Source organism: Phocoena sinus, chromosome 2 (assembly GCF_008692025.1).
Source record: "Phocoena sinus isolate mPhoSin1 chromosome 2, mPhoSin1.pri, whole genome shotgun sequence".
Classification (NCBI taxonomy): Eukaryota; Metazoa; Chordata; class Mammalia; order Artiodactyla; family Phocoenidae; genus Phocoena; species Phocoena sinus.
In genome coordinates this window covers 103,877,075-103,886,994 of record NC_045764.1, presented here as the reverse complement: position 1 = coordinate 103,886,994, position 9,920 = coordinate 103,877,075, and the positions used below count along the sequence as shown (strand labels likewise).

The 9,920-nt window shown below is 59.6% G+C and overlaps 1 protein-coding gene across 2 annotated transcripts; it reads right to left on the bottom strand.

Annotated features, from left to right (window-relative positions):
- Nucleotides 1–264: 264 nt before the first annotated feature.
- NFATC4 (nuclear factor of activated T cells 4) lies at nt 265–9,598 on the bottom strand. Of its 2 annotated transcripts, XM_032623884.1 has the most exons (10): nt 9,345–9,598; nt 7,150–8,245; nt 5,422–5,584; nt 4,619–4,818; nt 4,152–4,324; nt 3,574–3,714; nt 2,598–2,653; nt 2,190–2,316; nt 1,423–2,004; nt 265–687 (listed from the first exon to the last, which is right to left on the bottom strand). In XM_032623884.1, exons 1-10 carry the CDS (start codon nt 9,442–9,444, stop codon nt 620–622), a joined length of 2,706 nt encoding a protein of 901 aa, XP_032479775.1. In that variant the 5' UTR covers nt 9,445–9,598; the 3' UTR covers nt 265–619. The 2 variants fall into 2 exon arrangements, with proteins under 2 accessions (XP_032479775.1, XP_032479776.1); XM_032623885.1 differs by lacking the exon at nt 9,345–9,598 and having other exon boundaries at nt 1,744–2,004; nt 7,150–8,242.
- Nucleotides 9,599–9,920: the final 322 nt, after the last annotated feature.

Here is a 9,920-nt window from a genome sequence, read left to right as displayed (position 1 = left end):
CTTGAAAATACACAGATTTTCCCAAAGCTCCTAAAGGAAACTGAATCCCCAGGGAGGAGAGGTCTACAAGCCCTGGCTCCCGACCTCACCCCAGTTAGGGAGCCTCTGAGACCCTTCAAACCCTCCCCACCCCCTTGCACTGACACTCTTTGGGATGCAATCTTCCCAGCCACATCCCATCCCTTCCCAGGTTCTAAGCCTCCTCTGGCCAGGGCTAGAGTAAGCTGCCCCATCTCTCTCTCCAAAGAGTTTTGGAGCCTGAAACACTAGTCAGCGAGCAGTTTATTACCCATCAACCTGGCCCCAGACTCCCAGCACCGTGGGCTGTACACAATCTAGACACGGCCTTCACTCCCGGCAGTCCTCCAGTCCTCGCTCCCAGTACCCCCCCAGGGTCCACCCCCATCCCAGGCCTCCACATTCCCCGGCCCCCAGCCCTCCAAGGCAGCACCAGGCCCCGGGGGCCACACCTCAGCTAGGGGAGGGAAGGGAGGGCAGGGGAGAGCAGGCAAGAAACTGGGGAAAGAGGAACTAGATTGGCCCCCAAGCCTCTGGAACCGCCATCCCAGGATGAAGGGAAAGTGGGCAGGGCAGGGGGGAGCGGGGGCCAGGCGATGGTTCAGGCGGGAGGCTCTTCTCCAGGAGGTGCAGGGAAGCCACTCAGGTCTCGGCCAATGATCTCACTCACTGTAAAGGAGGGGCAGTTGAGAGACTGGGCAAGGGGCAGGTCGCCTCCTTTTCCAGAGACCCCCAATCCCTTCCAGGCAGGCCTCCGTCTAGGATGCCTCCAGGCTCCTCCTGCACTGGCTTCTCTACCACCGGGCCTCAGTTTCCCCACTGTGTCCTGACCCCTGCTCTCAGTCAAATCTTGCTGAACTCCATCCACGTGGGTTCTCAGGCCCCCTTCCTGCTGGCTTGGCCTGCAGCGTCAGGGCAGTCGCTGTCAGCAGGGCCGGAGGTGGGTGTAGCCAGTGGGAGGAAAGAGAGGCGAAATAGGAAGGCCCCTCGTCACCAATCCAGACCACTGTCACCAGGTTTAGGGGGAGAAGCTTAGGCAAGGGAAAACGTGCTCGGCTGGGACACCAGCAAGCCACTGCCCCTCTCTGAAATTCACTGCCTGGATCTGCAAATTGAGGGAGCTAGACTGAATGATCCTGCAAGTACTTCTAGCCCTGAGATTCAGTGATCTGGGGCCAAGGGCCGAGGCAGCAGAAAGGTTAGGCAGGTACTCCGTGCCCCCTTCAGAATTCAACGGGATTCAGCTGGCCACACGCACCAAGCACTGGCCTCCTTAGGCCCTCCAGCTGGCCCTGAGGGACCACGGAGGCCCAACCTCTGGGAAGCCAAGCTCCAGCCCTCAGCAAACATGCAGAGCAATCTCTTGCACACACTCACACTCGCAGCCCCTGGTCCCACACCCACCTTCCTCCAGCGTGATACCCTGGATAGGGACACTGTCTCGGAAGCTGCCGCCGTAGCCACCCCTGGACTTCTCCTGCTCCGGAGCCCCCTCCCCAGGGCCATAGCTTGGCCCTACCTCACTGTATCCCTCAGCAGGTGGGGGGTGAACACTGCTCTGGGGAGCGAAGGGGCCTTCAAGTGGTGGGGATGAAGGTAGTGGAGGCCGGAAGGGGGCTGGAGGAGGGAACGGCAGCCCCAGGGGAAAGGGGGAGCCCCGTCCTCCATAGGGGTCACTAGGGAAGGGCCGGGGAAGGAATGAGACTGGAGGTGGGCGAGCGCAACCTGTGGTACCCCCAGTCTCAGGGAACATCCGCGGGCCAGGTCTGTAGGATGGCGGGGGCCCCGTCTGGGGGTACAGAGGGGGCGTGCCATAGCTGAAGCCTTCTGACAGGTAAGGAGTTTCATAAGCAGGGTCTTCATGGGGATAGGAGGGGTAGGGGGGCCTGGGTGGTGAGAAGTCCATGTCAGAGCCAAAGTGGGGGCCCGATGCTGAAGGGAAGCCCCGGAGAGATGCGTCCGGTAGAGGCTCCTCCTTGAAGATCACTGGACGGATGGGAAGGAGGACACGCTGGTGAGAGGGCTGGCAGTCTCCCCGCCGCGCACCCTCCAACCCTAGGTCTCTTCTATCCCTAGGTCTCGTCCCTCCCTTGACCCCTCACTGCATCCCTGTGCCCCTGCATCAGTTCCCACGTCCGCATCCCCCCACCATGGGCTGTTCCGGAGCGCACCAGGCAGGAACTTGAAACTCTGGGTAGGACTGCGCTTCCTCCGCCCGTTGGAGACGTAAAAGTAGACCTGGACTGGCCGGGACACCCGCTTGTTGCTGTACTCGGGGATGGTCAGGGTCAGCGTCACCTGGGGAAGAGCAGAGGATGAGGCAGGGGGCCCTCAGGGATCTAGGCTCAGCCCAGGCCTTCCAAGTACCCTAACACCACCTCCTGGCTTTTTCCATTTACAAAGGAGCAAAGTTCATTCCCTAGAGGTGTCCCTGCTTCCAGAGTGGCCAGGTTGCTTCCTCTAGAAAAGAACAGGTAGCTGCTGGAGTCCACTCCCAAGCGCAAGGGAGCCGGCTGAGAATCTCCTGACTTCTCCCACCCCACTCCCACCCACAGGGGGGACCCTAGTAACACGGGTACCTCATTGCTCTGCAACCGGTTCACTGTGGCCTCCTCCTCCCATTGCAGCTTTCCATCTGTGCAGGAAGAACAGGGAGCTCCAGCCCAGCCGCACGGCCCCTACCCCTTACCCCATGCCCAGGCCTCTGCCATTTCCCCTCCTGCTGGAGCCAAGGCCAGACTCAGAAGGTCCTGACAAGGCCTAGCTCACAGAGGAGCTCGCTGCATGTTTACTCAACCCAATAGGACAGGCAGGGTTTAAAACAGTCTCCAAGATCTAGAGCCACAAGCTGAGGCCAAGAGAAATGGCAGGGCCAGTCCAGGGACCAGAAACAACTCTGGAACCCTCTCATGCAACTCTAAACATCCCCTCCCATGACAGAGCTGGAAAGAAGTTCAAGGGTAGGAAAGGGTCTCAGCTTGAAGGGAGGCTATGAGACCCCAAGTCTCATGACCCAGAACCTCTGACTCTGCTCTGATACGGTCCTGGGGTGCTAAACTTGAGGATAGGGCTGGGGCTTTGGGTGGGCAGGGTTGGGGAGAGCAGAGGCCTCAGGTTGGTGAGTATACCTGGGCCCCTCAGTCTTCCCTTCTCCACCCCGGCAGCTCTATTCTGGGGCACCTCACAGCCTCCTGTAATCACAGCTGTGCTGCCAGTCCCATAACTCAGGAGGGGCTCAGGGTCCACCTGTGAGGGTACAAGTCACCTCTTTCCTTCTCATCTTCCCCAGCCACATGGGGGTAAATTAGCTCAAAGCTGACTCCTCAATAAAAGAATGTGTATTTCTTACATTTATTTGCCATCCTGAGCGTTTCAGATGCCCAGAGTACGCATGGGAAGGAGACAGTATAACAGGACGGGCGGTCTATCTACCCCATTTTACAGATAAGGAAATTGAGGCTCAACTTGCTAGTTTAGAGACAGTGCCAGAAATCATTCACCCTCCCGTTCCAAGCTCTTCCTGCCTGCCCTCCCCGCCTCCCCATAGATACTCACCAGGGCCCCTCTCGATGAACACCACCTTGGAGTCAGGCAGGAAGTTGGAGCCAGTCAGCACTAGTTCCTCCCCTCCCGTCACAGAGCAGGCACTGGGGCTGTAGGCCTCCACCTGGGGCAGCTCCTGAGCTGAGCGCTGGGCTGCAGAGCAGTGCAGGAAAGGCCTGGCTGGCTGGTATGGAGAGGACAGCCTCCTGTGCCCCAACCCTCCCTAGAATAACTGTCACAGGGCCCTGGAGGAGCCCTCCTCAGAAGCAGACACACAAGAAAAACAATGGTCTCTCTGGGGTCACACAGACCATGTAAGGAACCACTCCTGGGCAGAAAGACAGAGATGAACAGGGTAGGCCTAAGAGCTATGCAAACAAATACATGGGGGATACCCAGGGGCAGATGGAGCAGGGGCAAAGTAGAACACTTCCCCCAGCCCATCCGTGATAGAAATAAGGGCTGGGTCCTTTACAGGTGTCCCCAGGACCAGCAGGGCACCGCACATTCTGCAGAGGAGATGGGCAGACAGACACACAGACAAGAAGTTAGCCAGAGACAGAGAGATGCTACAGGGCTTCTTTGCTCACAGCACTCGATGGGCACCGATGCTGTCTGCACCGAGATGACCTTCCCGCTGCCTTGGGGCACGTGTACCCTGAATACCAGCCGCACGCGTGTGTTCTTGCGCCCGATGTCCGTCTCACCCTTCCGCAGCTCAATGTCTGAATTCCGAAGCTTCAGGATTCCGGCACAGTCAATGCTGAAGCCAAGAACGGAAGGCAAGCCCTCCCAGCTGATGCCAGAATCACCCTCCATCCAAAGCCCTAAATGACCTTCTCTGGGAGACTATGGGGGGGCTATCGGAACCCAGAGGTGGCCTCTCCAGAGTACTCCCCAGCCCCAAAGTCCCCTTCTAGATGGTGAGAACGCCTGACACCTCCTAGGGATGATGTCTAACTCTTCTGGGGAGAGGAAGAGTGGACCCAGCTTAGACCCCATGCAAAAGGCTAGTCCTCAAGCCCGCAGAATGAAGGGAAGTGGAGTTGGAACCTACTTGGCTGCCATGTTGTTCTCAGGGAGCAGGGTCATCTCCAACACCTTGGTACCACTGACTACAGCTTCGTAGCTGGCCGTGGCCACCATCTTGCCCGTGATACGGTGCACCTGATAGAAAGCATGAGGTCGCAGGTTCCTCTCATCTGCGGTGCCGATGAACATCTGTAGGGTCAGTGGCTTCTCACTGTAGCCTAGGAGCTGGCAGAGGGAGACAAAGGCCACCCAGTTGAAATCCCCACTGTCTCATCCTTCATCCATCCCTAAGTTTTCAGTCCACCCCTGGAGAGGAGTGAAAGATAAAGGATATCCTGGAAGGGATTTCCAGGGGGAGATTGGGCACTAGTTTCTCCACCAGTTGTGGTGAAAACGTGGCCTGGAGTTCAGTGTTATTCTTGGAATGAGGCCCAAACTGGGCTGGGCAAAGGGGAAAATCTTCCAAGGGAGACTGGCCCAACTCAACAGAGACAACCTAACTCCCAGTGAACTTTGGCCTCAGCCTGACCCCTCCCCCACATCTGGCAGGCCACCATTTTCCAGAGTAGACATAAGGCTGGTGTCCCATGGGATGAGTGGAGGGGGGGGGGGGGGGTGGAGGGACAGAGGAGTAGAAAGTACATCCGGGTCCTTGAAGTGCACCCTTCCTCCCCTAACACCAGTCCCTCCCCCAGGCCGCCTGCAGGGTCATTGCTGAGAGGGAGTGTGGGAAAGGGCAGTGCCATGGGTCTGCACGGCTGGAGCCCATCTGCAGGGATCTGGGACTGGAGAGGAGAGAGGCTACCAGGCCTGGCTTCTGCCCCTTACCTTGACAATGGGGTGACCACCAGGGGCAGCTTTGACAGCTCCCCGGCTGCCCTCTGTCTCATAATGGGCCCGGTGGTGGGCTCTGGGCTGCACCTCGATCCTCAGCTCCAGCTGTTCATACTGGCTGGGCAGAGGCCAGTCCAGCGGGGGGAGGGCAGAGGTCCTGGACAGAGACAGAGAGAAGAGCACTGATCACCCGCAGCCTCACACCCCAATCAGGGCAGCCCTGGGTCCCAGCTCCCCAGGATGTGAAGGGGGAAGCGGCAGTGGGTATGGGAGAAAGAAAATTATAGCCGAAGTAAAACAGTCCACAAGTCCAGAAGCAGGGGAGATGGGGGACAGACCCCTCAGAGCCCCTTGAGTTGAGGGTATGTAAATGGGCACCAGGACTGAGACTCCCTTCTTCCCAGCTCTGAACACAGGGTCTGGATACAGAGGAACCCCAAGCCCAGTTTAACCCCCAAGCCTGGATAGGAAGAGTCAAGTAAAGAAGCACAACTTCAGGGACTTCCTTGGTGGTCCAGTGGTTAGGACTCTGCCCTTCCACTGCAGGGGTCGTGGGTTTGATCCCTGGTCGGGGAACTAAGATCCCACATTTAAAAAAAAAACAAGCACAACTTCAGACCAGAAAAGGTCTCAGAAATTAACCCCTTTGTTAATTTGTTAAGCCCAAATAAAGAAACTGAGGGTGGAACGTAGAGGGCTAAGCAAGCCAGCAACTGACAGAGCCGGGACTGAGCACATCCGTTCCCAGGCCAGCGCCCTTTCCACTAGCTGGGGCTGGACAGGTGGGTTCCAGAAAGCTGGGGGTTACGGATCTGCAACTTTCCTGTAGTGAGTGCCCAGACACCCTAGGCCAGGGAGTCTCAACCGGTAATTGCCCCCAGGTGATACTTGGCAACGTCTGGAAACAACTAAGGGAAACTTTTCTGGATGGAGCCAGCTTGATCTGACATCAAAGTTTTAGGATTATTGAAATGGACAAGGTTCTTTGAGGGTGGAAGGTGTAGAAGAAGGGCAAGAACTGCTTGGTTTAATATGAATCCTTTGACTTGCAAATACATGCTACTTTATTCAAATCTAGCAGGTATACTTTTTTTTTTTTTTTTTTTTTTTTTTGCTGTACGCGGGCCTCTCACTGCTGTGGCCTCTCCCATTGCGGGGCACAGGCTCCAGATGCGAAGGCTCAGCGGCCATGGCTCACGGGCCAGCCGCTCCGCGGCATGTGGGACCCTCCCAGACCGGGGCACGAACCCGTGCCCCCTGCATCGGCAGGCGGACTCTCAACCACTGTGCCACCAAGGAAGCCCTAGCAGGTATACTTTTAAGCCACAAGTCAGGCCTTAGAAATTGAGTTAGAGAAGGGAGACTTCCTGCTGCCCATTGTAGGGCTGAAATCCAGCCCATGTTCCAGCAGCGAGCTGGGGGTGGAGGACACCCTAGAGGAATTCCTCCTTTACCCACATGGTCCTTCTGGGGCTGGAGGGGCTTTTTCTAATTGATCCACAGGGAGTGACTGTCCTTTTGCAAATCATCTGTCCAAAGGGGGTGCGTTTTTTAAATTCTCGCTAAAACTGAGTAGTTTCCCAGCAGCCAAGCTGGTAGCAGATTCTCTTTTGAAATGCCAAGGACACAGAACTAGGACCTATCTTCAAACCCATCCCTTGGCCCTCCTGCTCCCTGGGTGAGATGACTGGAGACAGCAGTGGTGTCAGACACAACCCTCACCTGAAGACGGGGCTGTGTCCCCCAGTCCGGGCCTTGGACCAAGCCAGTGGGGAAGGCACCGCCAGGTAGTCCATGCCGGCAACCTCCTTCCGAGGACCCCCGGGAGGAGCCCCAGCCTCCTCTACTCCCGAAGGCAGCTTCCCATTGCACGGGGCAGGCTCCTCAGACCGAGGCAGGGCCACTGCCTGCTCGCTGGAAGTCCTCCGGGTCTTCTGAGGGATGCTCTCGGCTGGTGGGGCCCCCGTGTAGTCAAAGGGGCCAGGGGAGCCCGGGTCCCGGACCAGAGGCAATGGGGGTGCTGGAGGTGGCTCAGGCCCCTCCTCCCCTAGGCTGCCTCGGCGGGACAGAGCTGGGGAAGCCGAAGATGGGGTTCCTGAGCTGGAATAGCGCCGCTTGCCACATGGAGAGGCAGGTCGTGGGGAAGCGGGCGTGGGCCCAGGAGCGCTGAGGAGTAGCCAGCTATCCTCTGGACCCCGGCCTCCAGGGCTCGGACCATACAGGCTCCAGGGGTCATCGGGGGTCCACGGCCTCGGGGAGGCCCGGGGTGAGGGCAGTGGGGAGCCTAGGCCAAAGCGGGAGGCCGCCTCATTTAGCTCAGACTCCACCTCGTCACAGGCTGCATACAAGGCTGCCTCGTCAGAGGCATCTGAGAAGAAGCTCCAGGAAGACAGGCTGCTGCTGCCAGGGCTCGGGCTGAAGAAGGGACCCCCGCCCTGGCCCCCTGCCTCTCGGTAGCCTCCAAAGCCTTCTGGTGGGGGGTAATCCCTGGGGGATCCTTCCCCCCAGGCATCTGGGTTGTCCTCCAGCGCAGCTGGCGGGTCAGGAGTGGGAGAGATAGAGGTGATGCGGATGCTGGGACACTCAAGAACACGGCCTCCCCCAGCCCCCCCGGAGCCCCCTCCCGGCCCCCCCAGCCTCACTGACCGGGCTGGCTGGCTCTCCCAAGTGCCAGGTGAGGGGGCCGGGCGGGGTGGTGGGGAGTGCATGCCAGGCCGAGGGGGTGGGGGCCGGGGAATGCCAATAGGGGCAGCACCATAGGGAGGGGGCTCCCCCAGGCCCAGACGGCAGCATGGTGGGGTGTCCTCTGAGTCCAGTTCTGTCAAAATGGGAAGGGAAGGAGACAGAGAGAGGGACGTCACAGGAGATGGGGAGAGAGAGAAGCAGGTGAGATGTCTAGGTTCCTTGAGCGGGCAGCCTCCCAAGTCTGGTATGCTGCCCCCTCCTCAGTAAAGAGAGGTCTCTGAGATGCCCTTCAGAGCCACAAAGACAAAAGCAAAGTTGGCCTTGGGAAGGTGGAGGAGATGGATGGAGCCAGACGTATCAGGTCTTTTCCTACGCAGAGAACATCACACTCTGAGCTCCTGGCCCTGGGACCTAGGGTACCAGACGGGGCGGGTCTCAAGGTAAGAGAGGCGGGTTGAGAGGGGCTGGAGCTGGGCCTGGAGGCGTGTTTAAGGAAGCATTGGGCTGAGCTGGGGGCGACTCACACATGAACCCAATTAGCAGCGGTTCCCAAACCCCCAAACGGCGCTGGCAGGAGCCCCAGTTGCCATCGCAACGGTGGCCAGGGGAAGGGGGGCTCCAGGGCTGTGATGACAAGGGAAGGTGGCTCCTCCCTCACTCCCCCCAATCTGGGGGTGGGGGTGCAGCGGAGGGGTGCCGCGCGCCGGCCGGGCGAGGGAGGGGTGGCGCGGGCTGCGCGGATTCCGTGCGAGCGGCGGCCGCCGCCCCCGGCTCAATCCCCGCCATCTGCCTCTCATTGCGGCCAGACGGGGGAGGGGGAGGGGCGCCCCGGCTGGGCCTGAGAGCGCCCCCAGCCCCTGGCGTCCCGTCTTTGGGCCCAGGGCTCGGTCCCCAAGGGGCAAGCTCCGGAGCCCAATCTCCCCTTTCCCTGGCAGCGCCCGGGGCTCTCGGGACCGCTGTTCCCGCCCGCCCCGCATCCCAGTGACAGCCCAGCCGAGAGGCGGCGCGCAGCCAACGGCACCCCCCACCCCCACCCCAGTCACGACCTAAAAAGGAGAAAGTGGTGCCGGGTCCCCAGCCTCACCTCCGCAGACCCCCGAGCCCCGCACCTCCCCTCAACCGCTGAGCCCCTCATCTCTCACCCCAGGCTCTCTGCCCGAAAGCCCCCAGACTCAGGATCCCTGCGCCCTTCCCTCACGGACCCCAAGACCCCTCCCCAGCCCCGCACTGACCTTCCCCCGACCCCCCCGCGCCCAGCGGGGGGGCCTCCTTTTCCTCCCCGAACACCAGCTTAAATTCCAGCTCCTCATCCTCGCAGCTTGCTGCCCCCATGGATCCGGCCAGAGCCCCCAGGTCCCGGTCTGGGTGGGAGGGGGGATCTCAGGAGGCTGCAGAATCTTGACCCGTGGCTCCCGCCCTCCCTTCTCTGAGACGCCCCCTCCTCCGCCGCCGCCGCCTCCCTCCGGACGCCCCCTCGTTATTATAGAAACTTTTCCAAACTTTTTTCCCCAAACTTCTTCAAAGTGCCCCCCCAGCCTGTCTCTGATTGGCTGCCCGGGATGCTCCAGCCCCTCCTCCAGGGATGAGATGGGAAAACCACGCGCCCCTTGTCCCCCCCCGTCCCTCCCTCCCTCCTTCCCTCCCTCCCTCTCTCTCTCTCTCTCTCTCCTCTCTCCAGTCCCTCCCCCTCAAAAAAAAAAAAAAAAAGAACAAAACTGAATTGGAAAACGGTCTCTCAAACGTGGTAGGACCATAATGATGCCTATTGGCCCTCAGTCGTGACAATCATTTCCCCGCAGGGAGCACTA

What these genes read in the sequence shown, in the direction of transcription:
- NFATC4 (XM_032623884.1), bottom strand. Translation starts at nt 9,444, where the DNA reads ATGGGGGCAGCAAGCTGCGAGGATGAGGAGCTGGAATTTAAGCTGGTG. An exon ending in GTTCATCGAGAGGGGCCCTG is followed by an intron (nt 2,654 to 3,573) that starts GTGAGTATCTAT and finishes CTTCCTGCACAG; the next exon opens with ATGGAAAGCTGCAATGGGAG. An exon ending in GGGTATCACGCTGGAGGAAG is followed by an intron (nt 688 to 1,422) that starts GTGGGTGTGGGA and finishes CCTCCTTTACAG; the next exon opens with TGAGTGAGATCATTGGCCGA.